Source organism: Podarcis vaucheri (assembly GCF_965113315.1).
Source record: "Podarcis vaucheri genome assembly, chromosome: 13".
NCBI classification, from domain to species: Eukaryota; Metazoa; Chordata; class Lepidosauria; order Squamata; family Lacertidae; genus Podarcis; species Podarcis vaucheri.
The window spans coordinates 15,953,677-15,979,075 of NC_138751.1; the positions used below are offsets into that span (position 1 = coordinate 15,953,677).

Sequence of the window (25,399 nt, forward strand, 5' to 3'; positions counted from 1 at the left end):
AGACTGCAGCAGAAAACACCAGATTTTTATATTATCCTTTTAGCTGGAGTTGCTGGGGATTAAGCTCAACAGGGAAGCTGCCTCTTACCGGTCCACTTTGCTTAGTATTGTCAACAGGGGAGCTCTTTGGGGATGCCCAAGGTTGAATCTTGGAGCTTCTGTCTGCAAGGACTGAGCTCTGCTGAGGCTAAAGACAACCTTGCCAGGTCATTCTGCAGGAGAGAGAAATGTCCTGGTGTTGTTGGACTACAACTCCCATCATCCTTCACCCTGGGCCACGCGGATGGGGACTGAAGGTATCCAATGGCAGCTGGAGGGCTGCACCCTGTCGCATCCTCCTAGGTGCAGAGCAGGGGCAGCCAGGGTCCCCCAATGTCCCACTGGCCCCAACGAGCATGGCCAATGATCTGGGGTGATGGGAGTTGTAGTCCATAGCATCTGGAGGGGGCTACATTGGCCACCTCTGGCCCAAAGAGTTGAGGGTTTGGAACGGAGGTCAGGGCCCTGGAACCTTTCTAACCTGCCTTTCTACAGGCAAAGGCTGCACACCTTTAATATCTGCTAAGACTAAGTGAAGGGGCGTGGGCGGCACTGTGTGTTAAACCACCAAGCCTAGGACTTGCCGATCAGAAGGTCGACGGTTCGAATCCCCGTGACAGGGTGAGCTCCCGTTGCTCGGTCCCTGCTCCTGCCCACCTAGCAGTTCGAAAGCCCATCAAAGTGCAAGTAGATAAATATGTACCGCTCAGGCGGGAAGGTAAATGGTGTTTCCGTGCACTGCTCTGGTTCACCAGAAGTGGCTTAGTCATACTGGCTACATGACCCGGAAGCTGTATGCCGGCTCCCTTGGCCAATAAAGCGAGATGAGCGCCGCAACCCCAGAGTCGGTCACGACTGGACCTAATGGTCAGGGGTCCCTTTACCTTTAAGACTAAGTGAACATTCAATAGATGGAGCTGCTCCTACCGCAGAGAAGTATTGCTGGGGGAAGCGGAGAGGTTTAAGGCACATATTTTGCATGGAGTTCTGTCCCACATTCAGTGGGGAGCTGCTGCCTGTTGAAGCAGAGACTGGTCAGACTGGCAGAGCATGTGTTTGGCATGCAGAAGGCTCCGGGTTCAATCCCTGGCAGCTCCAGGATGCGCTAGGAGAAACATCTTTGTCCAAAATCCCCAAAATCTGCTGCCAGTTAGTGTAGACAGTACTGAGATAGATGCACCAATGGTCTGCCTCAGCCTAAGGCAGGATCCTGTGGTCCGACTCAAAGACCCGGCAGCTTTGCCTGCTAAATTTCTGTCTGCTGTGCAACTGAAAAGGCACAGGGCCTCTAGTGAAAACGAAACACCCTAATCTCATCCTGGTCTGGGTTGGCCAAACATCACGAGTGAGAGGCCCCAACCACCGGCCCTGCCATGGGAAGACCATCACTTTTGACACCTCCCACCACAGAAAAGATGTTAGCAAGCCATTTCACGACTTGACTGCAGGAACCCTGGACCACCAGCCACGCACAGCTGTTCAAGGATGACACACACCAGGGAGGTGAAGCCCAGAAGACACACGGTCTTTGACTACAGGGGTCGGGCCTTAATATGTTTGAGGGGTTTTTGTGTGTGTGTTTTAATATTCTGTTGGAAGCTGCCCAGAGTGTCTGGGGGAACCCAGTCAGATGGGAGGCAGATAAATAATAAAATTATTATTCTTATTAATCGCCTGTGAGCAAGAGGCTGCATGACGTGTTCCACCAGCCAGAGCCACTAACTTCAGACAAGTTAACATGCCCCCGACATACATGAAAAAGTTGCCCCCCCCACGCTGCTCTAGCCAGGGCCTAGCACCCACCTCTCACACACTGCCTGCCCACTTCTTTCCCGCCAATGCATTGTGTGTGTACATTTTGTACAAGCTGTGTGTGTAATTGTTGCTGTCTCCAGCTTCCTTGCCTAAGGCCCCCCTGCCCTTAAGGCCCCCCTGCCCTCGCGTGCTCTCTTCCTCGCCGCTCTCCGTGCGATGTTTAAACCCCAACCAAACTGACAAATTCCCCTTCCCCCAGACAAGCGGCCCAGCAAACTGCTTTGTTCCATGAGCAGCTGAGCATTCTGAGCTGTCACAGCAGCCCAGCCAATCAGCAGCAGAGGCTTTGCAGTAACAAGGGCTACGTAATATGGATGGCCGAAGACTGCTGTGCTCCCTGGGAAGGTTTGTACAGCCGGCAGGAAAGGAGCAGGACATCTGAATTCCACCCTCAGCTCTGGAAGAGGAGCCAGATTCAGTAGGTCAGGCCAGGGGAGTAAAAAGACTTTGGGGTCCTGTTACCCCATGACCACAACTCGCAAGTCTTATAGGATTGAGCACTTTCTCCACCCACTTTTTTTTAAAAAAAAACCACAAGGCTTTTATTTGATCTGTTCAGACAGCATGATCCGGATTGAGTAGAGTTAATTGTCCTGGGAGTTGATAGGGTGGGGGGAGGTTCCTTGCATTCTCCCCCCACCCACTCCCCTAATTTAACTCCCCCCCAAAAAAAAAAACCCCACACAGTGTCAGTAAACCAATGGATTGCCACAGATGCGAACACAACCTGACAGCAGGATGGGTCTGCAGGGGGCAGAAGCACACGCACAGACACAAAAAATATGGACTCCTATTGGTGTGTGTGAGGGGGTGTCCGTGTTTTAAAAGCTCATCCACACACGCCAACCTGCCCAGGTACGTCGTTGATGTTCCATCAGGTAGGCAAATGTCTGATGCTGGGGGAAGCCACACCGACTTAAGAGGCAAGACTTACGAAGTGCCCAAAGCCAAGCCTGCTTCTACAAGGAGAAGAGCTGGAGGAGCAAGAGCTGTACTCCAAAGGAGTGCCAACCACACAGCCTTATGAGGAAGGAGGGAAAGAAGGGGAAGGGGAGGGAAGGAGGGAGGGATGAGGAAAGGAAGGAAGGAAGGAAGGAAGGAAGGAAGGAAGGAAGGAAGGAGGGAAGGGAAAGGAAGGGAAGGGAAGGGAGGACAGACTATGGGGTTCATAAAGGCATGCCACCATGGTATGGGGAGGCCATGATTCTGGCAAGCCAAGCTGCCCAGTCACACGTCAGGAAAGAAGAGACTGCACTTAGGAAGGTTCAGTGAGAGCCTCCGGAAGACAGTCTGAGGGAGAATCCTTGTCCGCCTCCATCCCGTTGTCATCGTGATGAGGGTGGATGTGGGCGGGGAGCAGCTGCTCGTAGGTCGTGATGGTGGCGGTCACCACGGTCTCGTCGGGGCTCCTGTTTTCGGTGGCCGCGTGCGTCTTGAGGTGCTTGCGCAGGTCGGAGGCGCCCAGGAAGGCCTTGGGGCACTGGGGGCAGGCGTGAGGGCGGACCCCAGAGTGGATGCGCTCGTGCTTGCGCAGCCCAGCCCTGTCCAAGAACCCCTTGCCGCACTCGGGGCAGGGGAACGGGCGCAGGGAAGGGTGGAGGAGCCGCTCGTGGCGCCGCAGCTCCTGAGCGGAGCCAAAGGCCTCGCCGCACTCCCCGCAAGCAGGCATCACCGTGGCGACCACGATGGCCGCCTGGTCTGTGGCGAGGAGGTCCTGGCTGGCAAGGGGGGCAGGCTTGTCGCCGGCCTCGTTGCCGTGGGTGCGCTCGTGCTTCCTGAGGCTGGACGAGACCACGAAGGCCTTCCCGCAGCGGCCGCACTTGAAGGGCCTCTCCCCGGAGTGGACGCGGTAGTGCTTGGTGAGGCTGGCGCGCTCGGCGAACCTCTTGCCGCACTCGCCGCACTGGTGGGGCCGCTGCCCCGAGTGCACCAGCAGGTGGCGCTTGAGGTCCCACGAGGCCACGAAGCTCTTGTCGCACTGGGGGCACTTGTGGGGCCTCTCGCCCGTGTGGATGCGCTGGTGCATGGCCAGGTCGGCCGGCTGGCGGAAGGCCTTGCCGCACTTGTCGCAAGCATAGGGCTTGAGGCCCTGGTGCGCCCGCTGGTGCCGCCGGAAGCTGGAGGGGTCGCTGAACATGCGCCCGCACTGCGGGCACAGGAAGGGCTTCTCCCCGGAGTGTGTGCGCTGGTGGCTCTGGAAGGAGGAGAGCTGCGTGAAGCCCTTGCTGCACAGGTTGCAGCGGTAGGGCTTGTGGGCCGCGTGGATGCGCTGGTGGCAGGCCAGCGACGACGAGCGCGAGAAGGCCTTGCCGCAGTCCTGGCACAGGAAGGGCCGCTCGCCCGTGTGCGAGCGCTCGTGGTTCTTCAGGTCCTTGAGCTCGGCGTAGGTCTTGTGGCACGCCTGGCACTGGTAGGGGCGCAGCCCGGCGTGGGTGCGGCGGTGCTTGCGGAAAACCGAGGGATCTGCAAAGCACTTGCCGCACTCGCCACACAAGTAGGGCTTCTCGCCCGTGTGGGAGCGCTGGTGGATCTTCAGCTTGGAGAGCGTGCCATAGCCCTTGTGGCACTGCTGGCAACGGAAGGGGAGGTCCCCCGTGTGGCGGGCCATGTGCACCCGCAGGCAGACCGGCTGCATGAAGGCCTTGCCGCACTCATGGCACACAAAGGGCTTCTCGCCGCTGTGGCTGCGCCCGTGGTTGCGCAGCTCGGGCGCCGTCTTGTAGGCCTTGGCACACAGCTGGCACTGGAAGGGGCGCTCCGTCTGGTGGCTGAGCTGGTGCTTGCGGAGCTGCCCGCGGTCGGGGAACTCCTTCCTGCAGCTGGGGCACGACAGCTTGCCGGCGTGGGACTTCAGGTGGCGCTGCACGCGGGGCGCATTAGGAAAGGTCTTGCTGCACGTCAGGCACTTGTAGCGCCGGCCGGATTGAATGTAGCCGGGCTCTTCCTCCTCATCGTCCTCCAGCTTCACCTCCACCTCTGGCTCCTCCTCCTCCACAGCCTCCGCCATTTTGGGAGAGGCCTCTGCCTGAAACAAAACAAGCAGAAGGAAGCTAAAAGTTGGGGGCAGCAATGCTTCCGAATATTTGTTTGTTGGTTTGATTTGTACACTGCCCTTCCTTCATTGATCTCAGGGTGGTTGGCAACATAAGAATACAAGATAAAAACACAAGAAACATTGTAAAAACCAAGAGCAAAAAACCCCACAAGTCAATAAACCACCCTGCGCCAAGCCCATCTAAAAGAGTAAAGGATGTCAATGTGCCAAAGGCCTGCTTGAAGAGGAATGTTTTCACCTGGCACCTAAATGAAGGTGCCAGGCGAGCCTCCCTGGGGAGAGCATTCCACAGACGGGGAGCCACTGCAGAAAAGGCCCATTCTTGTATTGCCACTCTACAGATCTCTCGAGGAGGAGGCACATGAAGAAGGGCCTGAGACAATGACCACAGGAACCAGGTTGGTTCATATGGAGAGAGGCGGTCTCATCTCCTGAAGTATGACCACTGAATTCTGCACCAGCTGAAGTTTCCAAGCCGTCTTCAGAGCCTTCAGAGGATGTATACAGTATGTACGTCTTCAGAATATGTATAACACATTGCAGAACCTCAAGGTTACCAGAGCATAGGCAAGAGTAGTTGGGTTGTCCCTGTCTGGGTAGAATCATAGAGTTGGAAGAGACCACAAGGGCCATCGAGTCCAACCCCCTGCCAAGCAGGAAACACCACCAGAGCACTCCTGACATATGGTTGTCAAGCCTCTGCTTAAAGACCTCCAAAGAAGGAGACTCCACCACACTCCTTGGGTAGGGGCACAGCTGGGCCACCAGCCTAAGCTGATGGAAGGCACTCCAGGCCATTGAGGCCGCCTGAGCCTCAAATGACAGCGAAGGATCCAGGATTACCCCCAAGCTGAATACCAGTTGCTGGAAAGCACAGGAGGGGGGAGTGTTCTTGTGCTCACATTCTGGTCCCAGGTTTCCCCCAGGTTTCTGGTTGGCTGGATTAGACGGGCCATCGGCCTGATCCTGCAGGACTCTTCTTCAACACTGTGCTCCCACAACCATGAAGAAGAGCCCAGCTGAATCATGCCTCCCTAGTCCAGTCCTTCCTAGTTCTCACGGTGGCCAACCAGATGCCTGCAAAGGGGACTTGAGAGCAACAGGAACTCTCCCCACTTGCAATTCCCAAGAAGCAACCGACCGCTGCCCGCATCAAGGGTTCTGCCCATCTCTTCATGAGGTCTAGTGGCCTGTTGGAGCTAGCTCCTTCACTAACACCGCAGCATCACCCACAGGCCCTAAGTGATGGGGAGGTGGGCCTAGAGCAGGCATAGCCAACCTTCGGCCCTCCTGATGTTTTGGACTACAATTCCCATCACCCCTGACCACTGGTCCTGCTAGCTAGGGATCATGGGAGTTGTAGGCCAAAACATCTGGAGGGCTAAAGGTTGCCTATGCCTGGCCTAGAGTCATCCTTCCCTCTTCTAGTCACAAGGCAGCAACTGCTTGAGAGATAGATGCGGGAGAAGCAGAGCCACAAGTTCTGGGTTGTAGAGAAGAAATATAGTGCAAGCAAACTGAGTCAGGGCTCATCAGCACTCAGCCCTTAAATAATCATTGGTACGGCTGGGGAGTTGATTGCCCAACCTCATGGGGTGAGATTTGCCATAGAAGAGGGACTGCATGGAGGCAGGGGGAAATCCCGAGTGCTGCTGTAAATGAATTAAAGATTTGTGGTCTAAGGCTGGAATGGTAAAACTCATCAACCAAACAAAAATAAATTGAATGCATCCAGTAAAAACCAGACAATAATAAGCATGTAGGTGGAAGATATTTATTCCATGGAGCTAAATGGCACAGCATTTTTTTTTTTTGGGGGGGGGAATAACATATATTCTGTTTAATATTTATGCAAGTTGTTTGTGTTGTGAGTGGGACCTATAGCTGCTGGTGTCACTGGGGCCTGGGCTCCGAGAAGCCACGGTTATCTATGAACCTAGGAAGGGAAAGGGTTTTGGAATGCAGAAATTCCCTTAGCGCAAGAGAGACTCTGCTCTGCAGGCAGTTTGCAAGGCGCATGCAACTAAACACAACCACCACCACCAAAATTCTCCCTGCCTTATGCAGAATAGTTGCAAAATGGCTATCTGGGGTACAGGGACCCATATTAGTCCCCCAGGAGGGAAGGAAAAGGACAGCTGGTAGGAACAGAGTTCAAAATCCAGACAGGAGAGTATGTTTGGGGTGGGGAAGGGGTGGAAATGATACGTTTCTCTGCTCAACAAAGACAGATCGTGGAGGAATTTTGCTTGCCTCCCCCAGAGCCGGGATGGTGCTCTTTGCAAAATGGCTGGATTAAGATCTGGGGATGGGGGCAGGGAGAGGAGAAAGGGAGGAGAAAACAGCTAAAATGCATCTTAATGGAAGATGGAAGAACAATTCCAGAGGAAAATAAAAAAATAATCATAAGCACCATCCACAATTCTCTTTCCGGTGGAGTTCCTGGGATTTGCAAAGGCAATCAGAGATGTATACACAGGAAGAATTCTATTCCCTTTGTATGGGCTGAAGTCCTGGGATGTAAAATGGCTGTCTCTAAGACCCCAGCGAGGGAAAGGCAACAAAGGTTTGCAAACCATGGAGAGGAGTTTGCAGAGGAGAGAGACTGGCTGGACAATAGAATCTGCAAGAGAAAGTCTTTCCCCTCTCCCCAGGGCATAATCTGAGCTAAGGAACCCACTTCAAAGGTTGGTACAAAGAGTGCCTCTGAGCACATCTGGAATGCACATTTCACACTACAGGACCACAGCCAGCCTTCGTACATCTGGGAGCAGAAGTGAAGCTTTCCTAGGCAGAAGGTACAGGCTTCTCATCCGAAGAGTCAAGGCACTTGTCCTTTCGTACAAAAAATAGCTGCCGCTCAATGCCTAAACCCTCAAAATAAAGGTTTGACGTGGAAGCAAAAGAAATGCATTATGTAAATTGACCTGAATCTAGGGAAGAAAGCTAGATGCTTCCTAGATTACAGATTTGAGGGAGGCTGGAGAGACAAACACTTCGAAGTTGCAGTGATCTATTTGGAACCCAATTTGAAGCAGAGACGATCTGATTCAGCATAAATCCAGAATGTCTCTATTTACCAATATAATTCCTATTTCTGAGTCCCTATTCCCTGGTTAAAAACTGTTTGCGGGAAGGGAAGGGGGAGAAGAGGAGAGTGGGGTCTCTAGAAGACAAAGCTTCAAATTGGGTAGGTGGGGGGGGCTATGGCTATATTTGCATGTACACAACTTTGCTTACATCCCCATCACCACCTACAGAGGTCGTCATTACAGTGGAATGTACTTGGGGATTGCCGCTATTCCATATACCAATGTAAGCACTGTGAGATTAGACGATATTTTGAAACACCCACAAGGGTTTGTCCCTCCTTTTAACGTGAACTACTCTCTTATGCTCATATGGAAATCGTCGGGCAAAAGACTCTCTCCGTGTTCATCTGTAAAATGCGGGATGGAGGGGTTAAGAAAACAAAACCTTCGGAGAGCTAGAGCTGCCCATCCATCTACTTTTTTTTTATAGCAAAATGCTCTCGCAGATGGACAGATCTGTTGCAGAAACTGCTCTCCTTAAAGACAGCCTTTGCAAAGGAATTCCCACCTCCCTGGCGTAATATAGATTCCAGCAACAAAAGGGGACGTCTGGGCGTTTGCGCGTCTGCCGGGAGAGCAATTGCTAGCAGATGTTTGCCGCTGGATGCTCGGGGGGCCAGGAGAGCAACCCAGAGACGCACAAAAGGTTTGCTCCGGCCGAAGAGCCTCCCTTGCAAAATGGCTGTCTCTAGGACCGAGGGACCAACAAACAAAAAGAGGAGGAGGAGGAGGGAGGAGGAGAAGCCCGCATCCTCCTTGCTTCCCCGCTCCCCACACAAAGCAAAAGGCTCTCAGCCCCCCCACCACCACCCCACCACCCCACCCGCCTCTCAGGCTCCGCGATGCCCGGGCAGGTCCCGGCAGCGCCTGGCACCCGAGCCAGAAACGCATCTCCGGAGACTCCCCGGCAAAATGGCTGTCTTTAGGACCAGGGGAGGTGGCCGCCTGGGCGCAAGGAGGGGGAGCAGGGTCCAACGCCAGGCGATGCAGCAGGACCGATCTGCTTCTTATTCATTTGTTTATAATCGTTTTTTAAAAATGCATTATTAAATAGAAAGAAGACATTAAGTCAAGGCCAAGGAAGGCTGTCCCGGCCTGCATTCTTGCTCTCTCCTTACCTGCTCCCTCCTTTGTCTATTCGCTTTCTCCTCCGTCTGCGGCTCCATCGGGAGGAGGAGGAGAAAAAGGAGGAGCGCTAGGACCCCGGAGGAAACGGAGGCAGAAAGGGGAGGACCGCGGGGGGGGGCAGGAATTGCTACTGAGCCCAAGTCCCGTTGACTACGCCGGGCAGGGATTCGGCTCCCATCTCTGCTTCAGCCTAGATCAAATAATTGCATTTTATATCCAGGGCGGAGGCCTTTTAAGCAGCTTCGTTGGATTGCAAGGGACGGGGCGGGGTGGGAGAGCGGACAGGAAGTGTGGCATGGCCAAGGATGCAGTGGGGAAGGGATTCGGAGTTGCACAGCGTCGGAAGTGTGGCATCGGAAAGCGGGGCGAAGTTTCGTGACGGACGGGAAGTGTGGCGGGGAAGGGTTTGGCCGTTACACCGAGCGTAGTGTGGCGTTTCCCGGTAACTTTTGACCCCGCTCCTTTTATAAAAAGAAAATCCCTGGTTCCAAATTTGGGGTCGTTCTGCTTTTCAGTTGCGTTGGCCGGAGACGCATCCTGGAATGGCAAGGGGTGTAATGGGGATGAGATTTGCTGCGGTTGTAATGCGGTCTTCTCTATGGCTTCGGAAGCACGGAACTAAATATACGTTCCGAGTGGAACTGTTGTTGTTGGGACCTGTATCTCTGTAACACACCATTAGGCGACCACAGGGAAACCTGAAAGGCACGAGCGGGAAACTTTCTGTAAAATCGAAGCCCCCCTTTGTGTCCGCGTTCTCTTCTCCAGCAGCAACGGCGACGCTCTTCTATCGGAATCTCTATGACGAACGAAACCGCTCTATACTTTGCACTGCAAGAGCGGAAACCGCCATTGAAACTTGGACAGGAAGTTCCGGTTAGGTCTCATAGAGATGCCAAAAGTGCAGAGCCGTACGCTGTATCCGTTCTAATGTAACGACGAGCTAATTTCCAGCGCAGACTTTGAAAATAGTTTTCACTCGGAGATGCCGAGATCTACAGCGACGCCACTCAGCGCCTACAGAAGACCAATAGCTTGCCGTAGCTCCTTTTTTTTTTTTTTTTTTGCTTACCTGATTATCACTCCATCATTTTTTTCCCTGCGCGCGTGCCAAGTTCTGAAGGGGGAAGACTTTGGGCATTACACCTCTCCTCTCTTCACCGCAGGCGGCAGAAACTCGCCGGAAGTGGAGCCCCATCTTGATTGGCGGGGGGAGAGCTTTGGCGGGTGCACATTTCCTGTTTCCTAGCAACAAAAGGAAGTATTTGTTGTTGCCCCAGTCTCTGTGACTTCTTCAAATCCAAATCCTCGGCTCTCAAGGAAGGTGGCTTTCTGGAGTGCCGGCCCCTTCGAGTGAGGCGCCTCGGGGAGAAGTAGGGGGCGCCTAAAGGGCCAGCTTTTGCTCTTGGGGACTCCAGAGGGGCTGGGCAGCAGCAGGAGTTCCCCTCCCACGTTCCGCTTCTCCTCGCTTGCCTCGAGCAAACTCGCCCATCGCCCCTTGGGAGGACGAGGAAGAGAACTTGTGTGCGTCTGTCTTCCAGGAAACTGAGGCAACTACGTGGGGCGTCTCTTCTACCTCATGGCTGGATCCTGAGTGGGCTCTGGAGTTCTTCTGCTTGCCCCCTACAGCTGGAAGAAGAAGAGCTGGCACCCCGGATGCTCAGCCTGCACCCAGAATCCCGGGGGTTTGCTGTCTTCTCCCTTTCCTGAAGTATAATTGCTGACCACTGCCTCTCCCCACGACCTCGCAGGTCCAGCCTCCCTGGGAGCTTTCATCCGTCATGCCTTAGAGGTCCTGGAGTACAGACAGATGCTAGCTGCTCTCCGCTGACTCCTGGGTGGTCTAGGTGTCAAATCTCCCCACAAAATGCTGCCTCTCTGCTGGAGCGTGTGGTTTGAACTCTTATGAAACAATGTTTTGATATCTCCACCTGGGGACCTGCAGTACTTGAAACTACCTAATGTGAAGAGCCTGAGATTTCCATCTGTACTTTTAAGTTTGGTATTCAGACCCATTGTGAATCTGGAATATCTACTTGAACATAACATTTTGAGGTCTGAATACTAGTCCCTGTACGCTCAAGGTACTTGTTCCGTTAATCTGTCCTGAACTGAAAATCAGACTCTCCTGCATCCTGAAGATCTGTACATTTCCCTTTCCTTATGGAAAATCCAAGCAATATATTTAGTGGCTTAAACCATGTGAAACTACCTGTCCCAATTTAGAAAAGTTACTTCCCACTCTTGTATTATTTTTATTTTAAGCACAGTTCAGCATGCCAGTCTCCTGGACTTTATACCCTGCCTTCTGTTTACTTCTCATGTTAGAGAAGTGCGGTGCTCAGCTGGGATGCTCAGTGTGATCTGAGAGGTAAGAAAGCAACCTTCTTTGTAAATGTGTCTGGAGTCCTACACTTTAACCTTTGTGTGACCTATCCTTGTTTTTGCAAAAACAGCTTATCTGTTTGTGCAGTCTGCAGAAAGGTATGTTTAAAAGGCAGTTTTTGGCTGGACGTGCTTTACTGCACCCCTGGGTAAAATCTCCCATCTTCACCATTCTGCTTTCATAGGTATGGAAAACACCTAGCACATTGCTCAGCCTCACTACTTTCCTAAGAGAGATGGGGATAGAGTCCTGGATTCCTAGGGCCTGTTTGTTTGGATCCATTATAGTTCTGTTATGTGAAGACAGGAAGGCCAGATCCTAACCTCCTCTGCCCCACATGAGCCCCTAACAGGTCACTCATTAGGTGACAAATTCAAAGGAAATAGTTGGAGTAGCCTGGCTTGTAAGCTGTGCAAAGGAAGATTTGCTGTCCGGCTTCAATCAAGACATGGCTGCAAAGGGAAAATGTTCCTTTGATTTCTTGGCTTGAATTTCCCTTGCCTGACATCATGTCAGACCTTGGAATGTGGTTTGCCCAAAGCAATCTGGAAGGCCAGCCTCTGTGGCCAGGAGCCTAATTAGGAGATTTCTCCCTATTGTGGAATTCCAAGGTAGTCTGTCTCTGTACCTGAAGGCTCCACATAGCTGTTTTACAGCTAAAAGCTATTGCTACCCTTTTCTCTGTGAATACATCCAGGCTTCCTCTTCTTTCTTCTTCCAAAAATGTCTAGGTAAGTTTCTCTCTCTACATAGAATCATAGAAGTAGAGTTGGAAGGGAAGTCCCAACTCGCTGCAATGCAGGAATATGCAGCTTGGCCCATATGGGGATCAAACCCACAACCTTGGCATTATCAGCACCACAATTTAAGCAACTGAGCTGACTGCGGCAGTGGGTTTCATCAGGTGGCAATGGCTGCCTTTGGATAGCATGGTAGAAATCCTCTCGGTCAACTCCTGCCTGCAACTGTCCCTACCCTTTATTAACTGGATGGGAGGCGAGCTAAAGAATTTCCATCATGTGAAACAAATGCTCCTTTCAGCCATCTCCCTGTCACAATAACCAATGGTTGTACACCTCTACCCGCCCCAGTTTGGTTGTGAGGATGAGATCGAGACATGAAATGATCGAGTGAGTGAGTACACCTATGCCTTGCCTTTCCATAAAAGATGCCCATAGCACCTTTCACTTCTGTTTTTCAGAAAACTATAGTTTAGTGTTTTGTCTGAATTCTAAACTGTGGTTACCCATGGCCTGAAGCTGTTCCCCCCCCAAACAAATCATAGTTAAATTAACCCACATTTTTTTTGGGGGGGGGGCTTTGACAGTGCAACAAGCTTTGATTAATGAAAATTAAAAGTGAGAGTTTGCAAACTCCTCCTTGTGACCGTGTTAGACAAATGAGGGGCAAGGGAGTGCAAGAGACCTATGTTCTGTCACAGTAAACCATGCTTTACAATGACATCCAAGTGCAGACAACATGTAAAGAATAGGAGTTTCAGAAACTAGAGTTTCAGGAATCGTGAACTGGAACACTTTTCTCAAGCAACTGGTAATCAATGGTGTACTGCCTTCAAATATAAAGGCTTCATTCATTTTAATAATAAATAAAAGTCCAAAGCTTTGCTTTCAGGATGCTGAATTCTGCTCTTTGTATAACTTTCCGTAACTGGAATGTGAAGTTACAGTAGCCTGATAAAGAAGGCCACAAAATTTGCCATTTTAAAAAATTAGCCTGCATTTCTGTATACTATATACTGTGGTATCTTGGTTCTCAAATGGCTTAGTTGCCAAACAAATGGGCTCTTGGACGCCGCAAACCCGGAAGTGAGTGTTCCGGTTTGCAAACATTTTTCGGAAGCCGAACGTCTGATGCGGCTTCCGCTTGAGTGCAGGAAGCTCCTGCAGCCAATTGGAAACTGTGCCTTGGTTTTAGAACAGTTTCGGGAGTCAAACAGACTCATGGAACAGATTAGGTTCGAGAACCAAAGTACTACTGTATTATAAACTGCCCTGTGATCCTCAGATGAAGAGCGGTATAGAAATTTAATTAACTAACTAAATTTCCACACTGGCCACAGAAGACCCCCTTCTTTATGACTATCATGGAAAGTAGCCTGTTACCAGGTTTGGTTAAAAAAAGAGAGAAGCCTTTTAAGTAAACAGGCTAATAAAGGAGGAAGGGGGTGGTCGGTTCCCCATCCCCACCCTTTGCCACCCTGTGATGTTTCTGTGCTGCTTATGGAGGCAAAGACTTTCTGTCCCCTATGGTGTCCTCTGTTTCCTCTAGCAGCGTCCTTCCTCCCCTGTAAGAAAATAAATGTTAAATGAAAGGTATATTTGCAGACCTAGACCCATATGAAGAGCCTTGCTGGACCACCTATTCCAACATCTATTCTTCTTCTTGCTGTTATTACCTGCTCTTCACCAGCAGGTCCCATTGGCAGGTTACAACAATTTAAAATTCAGTTATTAATAACAGCTAAAACAAATTCCAGCCACAGGAATAGGGTAGGTCCTGAAAAACACGCATCTCGGGTGTCAAAGGCCAGGGCAAAGAGGTGTGTCTTTAGCTTTTGCCTGCAGCTATATAGCACAAGGGCATCTCTGTCGGGGAGGGAGTTCCACATCTAGTCCTGCATCCTGTTCCCTCACAGTGGCCGACCAGATGGCTAAGGGAATTTGTATATTCATAGCACCAGAAGGCGAAGTTCTTCGGAAATTTTGGGCCACACCAATGCTGGGTTTGAGGGGACCCTGAGAAAAGTACCCATTAGTGGGCTGCCCTGGAAGCCATTTAAGTTTCCCAGTGGTCGCTAGGAGTGCTGTTATGGGTGGACATACTGGGAGCTCAAAGTGGGGGCTCGAAGATTAATATTAATTTTTTTAATGGGAGACCCAGAGCAGTCTTATCAGTTGCCTGAGGACATTGGGTGCTGATATCAGCCCTGGCCAAAGTGAGTCTTACACTGAGGCATGAATCACTTGTGTTTCTTAAGCTGTCTCATTGAGTCTGACCATTGGCCTGCCTGCCTAGGCACATAGTCTACCCCAGTGGTGTCTGCTCTGATTGGCAGCTACTCTCTGGGATCTTGGGATATCTTTCCTTAAACAAACAAACAAAATCCACAAAACTGGAGCCACTGGGGAAATCTTCTGCTTTGAAAGAGTAGTTCTGCAGGTACCACAGAGCTATGGCCCCTCACCATCTGTGTAGACCAGGCATGGGCAGCTTGAACCCACTCAGATGTTTTGAAGTCCATCTCCCCTCAACCCCATCCAATGGGCAGGGAGAATGGGAGTTGTCCAATGACATCTAGAGGACCACAGGCTCCCAGTCCCTGGTGTAGACTATTCCAACCTCCCCCAACCTGGTGCCCCTCCAGATTTTTGGGGGATGACAGCTGCCATCAGCACCAGAGAGCAAATCGGAGGGCCAAGACATGTTTCCCAGGCAAATCCCAGAAGCATGTACTATAAGGCATCGACTTGTGCTACTAACTCCCGGGGCAAGGGGATGGGAGGAATCATCTAGGCCAGAGGTTTTCAACCTTTTTGAGTCCATGGCTCCATTGACGAACTACATCCTTTCTGCAGCGCCCCTGTTGGGCTCAGGAGCCCAGTTATATCACCCCTTGCCTGTAAAGCTGAGAGCCTCTCACCCTTTTTCGAAGACCTTCCCTTGTGGATTGTTCCCTCAGCCTCCTCTCCTCCCCTCTCCTTGGGAGTCCTCTGGGCAGCTGCAGCTGCTGCCCCTGGTCTCTGAGCTGCCTCCCCTGCCCGTCAACCGCCCACTTGTCCGCCCATTCCCAACAGCAAGAGCTGGTGGACTGGCTGGCTGGGCTTTCTCACCCGTTTGCTTGCTTACTCTGAGGCTACCCTCAGCTCCCAGCAACCAGCACCCCCTGGCCAGCACCAGAGGCACCATTCACCTGGGGAGCTTGTAGCCAGGGCTGCCGCAAAATACAGCTTTGCAAGCCTTTCAGAGGCTAGAGATACGAGAGGGCATCAGAGGAGGGTAGGACAGAGGCCAGTGTTGCTTGTGGCACCCCTGACCAACCTTCAAGGCACCCCAGGGTGCCACGGCACACAGGTTAAAAACCACCGATCTAGTTTGATGTAGGCATATACGATTTGCAGGATATGTTCTATTTCCCCACTTTTCCGGTTGCAACGAACCTCAACCAGGTTTTCTCATTCTGTCCTTGCCTTGTATCCGTAGGTTTTGGCTTCTGAGCGCTTGGGGGAGAAAAACGGGACCTCGAGACCACGCTATGGGACCGTGCTGTGCCCCAGAGCACCCAGGGCTTCCGCTTTAAAGAAGTGGGCAGGGCACCGCCTTCTTATGTGAGCAATGGCTGAGGGGGACGCCGCCCTGACCTGCGAGCCGCCCGCCAGCGGGCAGGAGGAGCGTCCATACAAGTGCAAGCAGTGCCCGCGGAGCTACCGCCACGCCGGCAGCCTGGTGAACCACCGCCGCACCCACGAGGTGGGCCTCTTCTGCTGCCTGCTGTGCCACAAGGACTTCTCCAACCCCATGGCTCTCAAGAGCCACCTGCGCACCCACACTGAGGAGAAGTGCTACAAGTGCCGGGACTGTGGGCGCAGCTTCCGGGCCTTCGCCCAGCTTACCGGCCACCACTGCCTGGCTCGTGCCGCCCGGGACCAGGAGGGGGAAGAGGGCTGCAACGGCGGGAGCTATGCCTTCCAGAGGGGCCAGGACACATCTTCGTCGGACGCCGATACTTTTTCCGGGATGGAAGGCAGCAGCGGGAGCTTGCTGAGCAACCTAGAGAAGTACATCGCCGAGTCGGTGGTGCCGGCCGACTTTTCTCAGCTGGAGTTCCCTGTCCGGGGGGAACAGGAGGCAGAGGAGCCACTCCCAATGGAGGAGGAGGAGGAGGAAGAGGCAGGGCTCCAGGCCGCTGCTGCAGACGAGCGCCGCTTCAAGTGCAACCAGTGCGACAAAGCCTACAAGCACGCTGGCAGCCTGACCAACCACAAGCAGAGCCACGCGCTGGGCGTGTACCAGTGCGGCATGTGCCACAAGGAGTTCTCCAACCTCATGGCTCTCAAGAGCCACACTCGCCTCCACTCGGAGTACCGCCCCTACAAGTGCCGCTTCTGCCACAAGGCCTTCCGGCTCCCCTCCGAACTGCTGAGCCACCAGAAAGCCCACGACGAGGACCTGAGCCAGGCGGCGGGCCTGCCGGCCTGGGAAGGCTCAGAGCAGGGCGTGTGGGAGGAGGACTCCATAGAGACCTCAGCAAAGCTGGACATCTACCAGCCTCCGCCGGCAGGAACAACCTTTGGAGACAGTGTCCCCTGCAGCCTGAAAGACGCTTCCAAAGCAGGGGGCGGCGAGCGCTGCAACCCGGACGGGGAGCTTTGCGTCCGCTGTGGTGGGGCTTTTGCCAACGATGAGGAGCTGAAGGGGCACAGCTGCCTCTATCCGGAGGAAGCTGACGAAGAAGAGGAGGAGGAGGAAGGCAGCAGTCCATTGCTACCGGCACCCGGCTCCAATGGAGCCTGGGAAGCGAGCTTGAAAGGGGAGGACGGCTATGCCGCGTTTGAGGAGCGGCCCTTCCGCTGCGGGGATTGTGGCAGGACTTACCGGCACGCGGGAAGCCTCATCAACCACAAGAAGAGCCACCAAACCGGGGTGTACAGCTGCAGCGTCTGCTCGAAGCAGCTGTACAACTTGGCCGCCTTGAAAAACCACTTGCGGGTCCACCTCAAGTCCAAGCTTGGTTCGTCGGCTCCGGAAGAGGCCTCGCAGCACGCAGCTGGCCTCTCAGGCCCACCAAGACTGGAAAACAGCCCTGGGGACTCCAGGGACTGCCATCCACAGCCGCCAGAAGCCTGGAGAGGAGCCTCCTGTCCAAAGGAAGAGGAGGAAAGAGGCGCCGGAGATGAAGAGCGGCCATACCGGTGCACAGACTGCGGGAGGAGTTACCGGCACCGCGGCAGCCTTGTGAACCACCGCCACACCCACCAGACCGGGATCTTCCAGTGCTCCATCTGCCCCAAGCAGTACTCCAACCTCATGGCGCTCCGGAACCATGTCCGCGTGCATCTGCGGGCAGCCCGCCTGCGCGGCCGGGAACAAGGGGGTGGCTTGACATGCAGCAGCTGTGGGGAGAGCTTCGAGGAGGAGGCTGAGTTCCAGCTCCATCAGCTGCGCCACCTGCCGTGTACGGAAGACATAGAGGTGGCGGCGATCCCCAGACTGGGGATCTTTCTCCCGCAGGAAGCTGATCTCCTCCAGGCTATCAGGCAGGATGTGGAAGCTCTGGAGAACGGGACGGCTGTTGTCGAGGACGTCCTGCCTTCCTCTGAGATGGCGCATGCCTGCCCCCAATGTGGGATTACCTTTGCCAGCGTGGACGGACTGCAGAACCACACCCTCCAGCACAGGAGCGAAGGGGAGTGGTCCGAAGGGACGGCCGAGAGGCCCGAGTCGCCCATCCAGCGGCTCTACGGGTGCGATCAGTGCGGCAAGTCGTACCGGCACTCAGGGAGCCTCATCAACCACAAGCAGACTCACCAGACAGGCGACTTCAGCTGCTCGCTTTGCGGGAAGCACTTCCAGAATGTCGCCTCCCTGAAGAGCCACTTGCGTGGGCATCAGAGGCCTCGGAGGGGACCATCGGGGGTTACCATGGCTACGAACGAGGAGGAGGATGCCGAAGATGCAGCCACTGTGCCTGGGGCATTGTTCTCAGGCGACGAGTTCCAGGACACCTACAGCATTCTAGAAGAAGGCGCTGCTGTGAACGGCTGGCCGTCCCAATCGGAAGCCACCTCGCCATTGCCTGGTGACGTTGAGGTGCTCCCCTACCTCTGCGAGCAGTGTGGGCTCGGCTTCAACCAGGTGAGCAGCTTGATGAGTCATAAGGAAACCCACCAGCTTGGCATCTACCAGTGCTCCCTCTGCCCCAAGGAGTATCCCAGTCTTCTGGCTTTGAAAAACCACTTCCACGGTCACACCAAAGCCACAGCGTCTGGCTGGGGCAGCCCGGGTGGGGATGGCAGCACTGAAGAGCAGCCCTTTCTCTGCAGCCTCTGTGGCATGATCTTCCCCAGCGAGGAGGACCTCGAGTGCCATCACAGCCTCCTGCACGAAGAGGACGAACACCAGGGGGAGGAGCAGGAGGCGGTACTCGAAAGGGAGGCGGGCGAACGGCTGGACAAGGCAGGCGACCAGGAAGAGGAGCAGCTCCTCTCTCACATCTGTGGCTATTGCGGCCAGACGTTTGACGATATGGCCAGCTTGGAAGAACACAGCGAGGGGCACCAGGAGGAGAAGGCCGCCGCCTTGGCTGACACTTCGATCCAGCTCCGACGAGCCCCGCGCCTGGAGGAGGAACAGGAGCCTCCGCCCCCAACAGAAGCACCGGCTACTGCCGTCGAACCCCTGGACAGCCGGCCTTACGCCTGCGGTCAGTGCGGCAAAACTTACCGGCACGGCGGCAGCTTGGTCAATCACAAGAAGATCCACCAGATTGGAGATTACCAGTGTGGCTTCTGCTGCCGGCAGTACCCCAATCTGTCTGCCTACCGGAACCACCTCCGGAACCACCCAAGATGTAAGCTGAACGGCAGCGTGCCGGAACTCCGGCAACCAGACCCTGCTGGAGCAGGGGGCCCGCCTGTTGGTTGCGAGGCACCGAAGGAGGAGTCCCTTGACGGGAGAGCTGCGGTGCAGCAAAAGGGGGAAGATCTGCCAAACACTTCCTCCTCCCCTCTCCCATCTCCCATTGTGGAGGAAAAATCAGGACAGGAAGCGTTGGCTGCTGGCCAGTCTGAGGAGAGAGATGTCTGTGGGGAGGCCTGTGAGGGACTAGCTGGCCTGGAGGCCCACCGGGCTCTTCATTTTGACCAAGAGATTGGAAAAGTGGAGGGAGAAGAAAACGGCGGTCCGTCTGCTGAAGAGGAGGGCTCCCCTTTGGAGCGCCCCTTCCAGTGTGACGTTTGCGAGCGGAGCTACAAGCACGCAGGCAGCCTGATCAACCACAAACAGACACACAAGACCGGTCTGTTCCATTGCGGCGTCTGCCAGAAGCAGTTCTTCAACCTCATGGCCCTCAAGAACCACAACCGCACCCACTTCGAAACCAAACGCTACCGCTGCCCCGAGTGCCCTAAGGCCTTCCGGCTCCAGAAGCAGCTAGCCAGCCACCAGCGCGTCCACCGCGATCGGAAGCGGGACCTCTCCTCCTCCCACTCTCCCCGGAGGTCCTCTCACGCCAAGCGGACGAGCAAGGGGGCCAACCCAGCCCACTCTCTCAGCAGCGCTGCCAAGCACCGCCCGGACCCTGAAGAGCGCCCCTACCGGTGTGAGGAGTGTGGGCGCACGTACCGCCACGCGGGGAGCCTGCTCAACCACCAGAAGAGCCACAAGACGGGGCACTTTGCTTGCTCGCTGTGCAGCAAGGCCTACCCCAACCTCATGTCCCTCAAGAACCACCAGCGCATCCACTACGAAGTGAAACGCCACCGGTGCCCGGATTGCGGCAAGGCCTTCAAGTGGCAGCGGCAGCTTCTGCGGCATCAGCGCAGGCCTCACCCGTGTGGCCAGAGCGCTCCAGGGCAAGAGCGAGAGGGGAGCCTGGCTGCTCCCCAAAGGGAGCAGGGGGGCAGCGGCCCAGGGGAGACCCCTCCGGGCTCTTTCCAGTGCCAGACGTGCCCCAGGCACTTCCCCAACCGCACCGCTCTGAGGAACCACAGCCGCGTCCACGCAAAGAAACGCTTCCAGTGTTCCGAGTGCGGCAAGCCTTACCGAGCGTCTCGGAGCCTCAAGCGCCACCTGAGGAGACACCAGTCCGAGGCGGTGGCGGATGTCGCTGAAGAGAAAGCGGCCGATCCCTCGTCTTCCTCCTCCTGTTGTGCAGAAGCAGCAGCCGGCCAGCCGCCGGACGAGCGGCCCTACAAGTGCAACAGTTGCGAGCGGACGTACCGCCACGCCGGCAGCCTCCTCAACCACAAGAAGGCGCACGCCACCGGCCTCTACCGCTGCCCCAGCTGCCAGAAGGAGTTCCACAACCTCCTGGCCCTCAAGAATCACCTCCACGTCCACACGGACAAGAGGCGCCACCGCTGCCCCCGCTGCGGCAAAGCCTTCCGGACCGCCCGCCGCTTAGCCGCCCACGCCAAGGCTCACAGCGGCCTCAAGGAGGAAGGGCCTTTCTCCTGCACCGTCTGCTCCAAGGGGTTCTCCCATCAGCTCAGCTTCCGGCAACACCTGCTGTCGCATGCCAAGGATGGCGGGTACCCTGCTGCTAGGGGCAGTGCTCCGGGGGACGTGAGCTGAGGGCTGGCAGCCCGTGTGGGGACCACGTGTGCCAAGGATGGTAGGGCAGGGACCGCCAGCTGCAGGGAAATTTGAAAGGCTGGGTGGGGAGCCATACCCCTGGGATCAGTTTTCCATGCATTGGGGAGGGGGGAAGGAAGAGGGTCAGGTATACCCAGTGGGTGAAAATATGGAGGAAATTGGGTGCACGACCCCCCATTCTCTGCAGAACACCAGGATCCAAAGACACTGAGGGGTGGGGCAAAATTTCAATGGAATGTTGTATTGAGCACTCCAACGACGCCTCTTTTGTGTCACTTGGAAATGCTCCCCTCCAGCAACCTGTACCTTCGTAAGCTTGGATCCCGTTTTGAGAACTGAATTTTAGCTCCCCTCGGAACCTTTCAGGCATGTGCTTAAACCCCATACTGATTTGAGTTTTCAAACTGTTTTTTATACTTCTAAAATCCATTTTGAAAGTCAGATGAGTTAGCAAGTTTGTGTTTAAGCCGCGTATGGTATTTAAAGTCCTGGGTTTTTAAATAAAAACAAAAGTAGAATCAAAAACGTACTGTCCTAAACAAACAGACAAATGGGGGGGAGGTGAGCTCAGTTTTAGTTGCTGAACGAGTACAAACAAGCATCCTTGGTGTGGAGTAACTTTGGATTACTACTACCTCCTTAACTGGAAAATTGTATACGTTTTCTTGGTGCGAAAGAGAGTTTTTACAACTTGTCCAAATTTGTAGGCTTTGACGTCTTTTCGAAGCAGGTTCTGGAGAAAAGTCACTAAAAGATTATTGTGTTGATTACTAGAATGGATTCCTAGAGGTGATTGACTTAAAGCTTTGAGTTTAGGTGAGGAAACTAAGGTCACATGCGCAGGATATACATGTAAAGCACATTTAATTCACACGGCTTCCCCTGAAGAATCCCAGGAGCGGTAGTTTGCCCTCCCAGAGCTGCAACTCCCAGCATCTTTAGCAAACTACATTTCCCAGGGTTCTCTGAGGAAACGATGTGCACTAAAAGTGTACTCAACGTACAGTCTGGATGTTGACCTTAATCTTTGCAAAATTGGACCTGGGACCTGAAATGGTCTCCCCACACAGGCCCCAGTGGAACCAGCGGCAGCACAGTAAACAAATGTCCGTAATCAATTGGACAGGTTACTTCTGGTCCTAACCCTCAGGAAAAAGAAAGGTTTTGCAGGTACCACCACCTCTCTGTGTGTATTTCCTCTAAAACCACCTCCTCCCCAGTGGTACAGGGATCATCCGATCTGTAGAGGTCTCTACAGATGTGTAGTTCTGCACCAGAGGAAGGAAGAGAAGGCCCCAAATGCAGGAACGAAAGCGGGAGCCAGAGGAGGAGACCTCACAGAGGTGCCAAGATGACAGCTCATTGCCCAACGCTCCTTTGAGCATCACAGCTCTCCTTTAGGGGCGATTCTGAGGGCCAAACTAAATGTGGCATTTATTAGGTGGTTTGGCATGGCACTGTTCATTTGTCTTTCACCTGCTGATGCGCTGGCGGGTGGCGGGGCCAAGCCAGATCAGACTGGGGGGGGGGAGAGTGGCTTTAACCTTCTGTTCTACCTGTGAACTCCAGCAGGATCTCCCTTGCCCTTTGGCCATGTTTATTGCAGTGGGAAGGAACACGTCCCCTGTGCAGTTAAAAGAAAAGGAGTCGTGCAGTGCCGCCACTAAACGTCACGTTGGGTTTGGTTCTGACTCAGTCCTTGTTCCGAGATGCATGGAGGAAGTGAATCAGGATCAAACTGCACATCACACTGGGCACATCTTTGCATTCAGCGTGCAGCTATGTGGGGCAGGGAGCTGATAGCAATTAGGATGGCGGCAGGTGCAGAGGGGCGATTTAGCCCTCTCCTTCCCCAGAAGATGGGAAACTCCCTTTTCCAGGGGCAGCTGGTGTCTTCGGAGAGGAAGGGAGGCCCAACAGCAGGTGACAATGACAGGCAGAACCAGCATGTTCATCTCCTTGCAGAGTTTTATAATGGCAAAACAAGCCAAAAGAAGAAGGCAGGCAGAAAGCGGGCAGGTGGGGGTTGGCCGAGGGCACATTGAGCTTGATGGGGCAGCGCCCTGCTTGCATGAGTGGATCAGCCTCCACTGATTGACGTCAGTGGAGTGAGAAGTCTCCTTCCATGCCTGCTAGGCTCTTAGTAATTATCAGCCCCTTTTCCCACCTGAAGGTATTCTTTAAATAACCCTAGGTGTTAAATATGAAGGCTCGTTAATAATTGCATCTGGTTTGGATGCTTGAGACGACTCAGGATGCCTCGGGCACTCGATTGTCTCCTGCACCCCTCCTGAGGTCTCCTCTCCTTTCCTTCCTCCTGCCCTGGCATGACGTTTATGGCGCTTTGGCAAGTGATACATGCAGTCAGCTCTATGCTGGCTGAAGCAAGCCCTTTGACGAAGCTCGGGTGTGTGCCTTGAGGGAAGCAGGGGCTTCTCTCTCTCAAGAACTTCCAGTATGTTTTCCCGGCTTGATCTCTTCAACCTATCTTTTAAATTTTATTAATGAGATATTTTGGTTCTCTGCAAGGCTCTAAGCAGATACCGGGCAAGACACCCGGTAGATCCCTGTTGGGGCTGCAAATAAAGAACTGGAGGTTTGAAACCTTCCGCATTTGAACTCTTCCTGGCTTCTCAAAAACTAGCACATTGTGCTAAACCTTTCTCCGCAATGTGCTAGTTCCTCAAATACAGCAAGGGTTTTAATAAAACAAACAAAGCATGCTTCCACCCCTTCCTCAGTCCAAAGTGGTACCTTCCTAACTGGGCACTAGCTGGCTGTAATGCTTGGATAGATTCCTACTCGCACGATCTAAAACTTGTAAAAGGGGTGGCCATGTTTGTAGTGATAGGCTAGGGGCAGGGGATGGGGAATCCTTTCCGAAGAACCTTTTAAACTATTTTTGAAACAAGCGGACTAGAAACTTGACTGCTGCGTCTTTCCTCTTCTGTTGTGGGGGGTTGGCTGGCGTGGGCGAAGGGCTCACTGCTGTTCTGTGGCCAGTCTCCACGCTTTCCGCATCCAGGCAGAATTTCTCGGCCTGCCACAGATGAACCTGTGCGCGGTGCAAGGGGTCCGAGCGAAAGCCACCCAGGTTCTTCAGCGGTTCGGTTCAGAGAAAGAGTAGTCATTTTTAAGTAGCTGAGAATTCTCTATTGTGATGAACGTTTTATAGAATTTCTAACATAGTTGGGTAATATTTTTTATTGGGGAGGGAGGGACATATATATGTGTTTGTTTATTTTGTTATATCCCCCCTCTCAGTTTTTTATTTTTATGACACACTCAGATGTACTAAACAGTCCTGTTTTATGCTGCTGTTTTCAACAACTGACATTCTGGCTTTTGGTCAGCCAAAACCTTTATGGAATTAAAATAATTTTGTTCTGATTTCTTATGTTTTGAAATGTTTCCCCCACCCACTTCTCTTTCTCTTTAATCCAGTTCTCTAAATAATCACCATTCAGTATATTACTTAACATGCACTTCACTGTGAACGTTGCTGGGATTTTTTTTTAAGGGCGGGCGGGGACAAAACATTTAAAACATAAGAAGCCATTTCCCTTTCCTCACCTGCTCTAATGTACTAGTTCTCACTGCCCTTCCAGAGACGGAGCAACATCCCAGGACTCTAGATCCCTCGTAGGACCTCTCCCTGCCCCCAAACACCTTGCCCAGTACTGTAATAGGAAGGAATCAATTTTCGTAGGGTACTTGGCGCCACCTGGTGGCCATACCTGATCTGTGAAACACTTAAAACTGCAAATAAATTGTTCTTGGTTTCTAAAAAGAAGCGTTTCCTCTCACTCTCACTCTGATTTGCTGTCTTCCTCAAACCAACTAGATGCTTTTAAAAGAACAAGGAGAAAGCCTGCAGGTTTGACCCTGAAAGACCTGCATTCACAAGGTCTCTACATAGCAGTGGGTGGGCATAAAATAGCTCAGATAAAAGGGCTGGCGGGGGAGGGGGGCTGCACAGGGTGGATCCAAGCAAATCTGCTGGTGGGTACTCACTGCTTCACACAGGATTTGTCCTCAGGCCCAGGTGGAAGCCAAATCCTGCACACTGCCGTGCAACACGTGCTGATTGGGGCTGATGGGAGTTCCAGTCGTAGAATCATAGAATTGCAGAGCTGGAAGGTGTCGTGGCCTGGTCTATGGGCGATTGAAATCCCGGCTGAGGACATCGGGACCGGGGGCAAGATGGCGGGGTGGGAGCAGGAACGAGAGTCCAGAAGCCAGGGGTCCGAGGTTCGAAAAGCAAGGAGTCACAAAGTCAAGGGTCCGAGGATCAGGAAGCAAGAAGCCAAACGCAGCAAGGCAGGAAATGAGTTGCTGTGGCAAAGAGCCAAAGGGAAATGCTGACCTTATATCTTGCCACCAGGTGCAGTGAGTTACCAAGGGGCCTCACCTGTGCGGCCGCGCCTTGCCTCTCCAGAACAAACTTGGAAAGGCCCCAGTCCTGCGAAGCCCTACTGGTCACAGGGCCTGGCTCCTGCACACACTCCTGACAGAAGGGAATCTGAGGGTCATCTAGTCCAGCCCCCTGCT

General features: G+C 53.5%; 2 protein-coding genes across 2 annotated transcripts; one reads left to right on the forward strand and one right to left on the reverse strand.

Moving 5' to 3' along the window:
• Nucleotides 1-910: 910 nt before the first annotated feature.
• Nucleotides 911-9,459, reverse strand: ZNF668 (zinc finger protein 668). Its single transcript, XM_082195899.1, has 2 exons — nt 9,120-9,459; nt 911-4,879 (listed from the first exon to the last, which is right to left on the reverse strand). The coding sequence occupies exons 1-2, from the start codon at nt 9,165-9,167 to the stop codon at nt 3,110-3,112; spliced, it is 1,818 nt and encodes a 605-aa protein (XP_082052025.1). The 5' UTR covers nt 9,168-9,459; the 3' UTR covers nt 911-3,109.
• A 764-nt stretch (nt 9,460-10,223) lies between these two features.
• On the forward strand, nt 10,224-24,238 carry ZNF646 (zinc finger protein 646). Its single transcript, XM_082195898.1, has 2 exons — nt 10,224-11,500; nt 15,737-24,238. Exon 2 carries the CDS (start codon nt 15,869-15,871, stop codon nt 20,825-20,827), a length of 4,959 nt encoding a protein of 1,652 aa, XP_082052024.1. The 5' UTR covers nt 10,224-11,500; nt 15,737-15,868; the 3' UTR covers nt 20,828-24,238.
• The last annotated feature ends 1,161 nt before the right edge of the window (nt 24,239-25,399 follow it).

Bases quoted from the DNA above. Each gene is read 5' to 3' on its own strand.
- ZNF668 (XM_082195899.1), bottom strand. From the start codon at position 9,167: ATGGAGCCGCAGACGGAGGAGAAAGCGAATAGACAAAGGAGGGAGCAG. The intron at 4,880-9,119 runs GTAAGGAGAGAG...GTTTTGTTTCAG, and splicing joins ATAGACAAAGGAGGGAGCAG to GCAGAGGCCTCTCCCAAAAT.
- ZNF646 (XM_082195898.1), top strand. From the start codon at position 15,869: ATGGCTGAGGGGGACGCCGCCCTGACCTGCGAGCCGCCCGCCAGCGGG.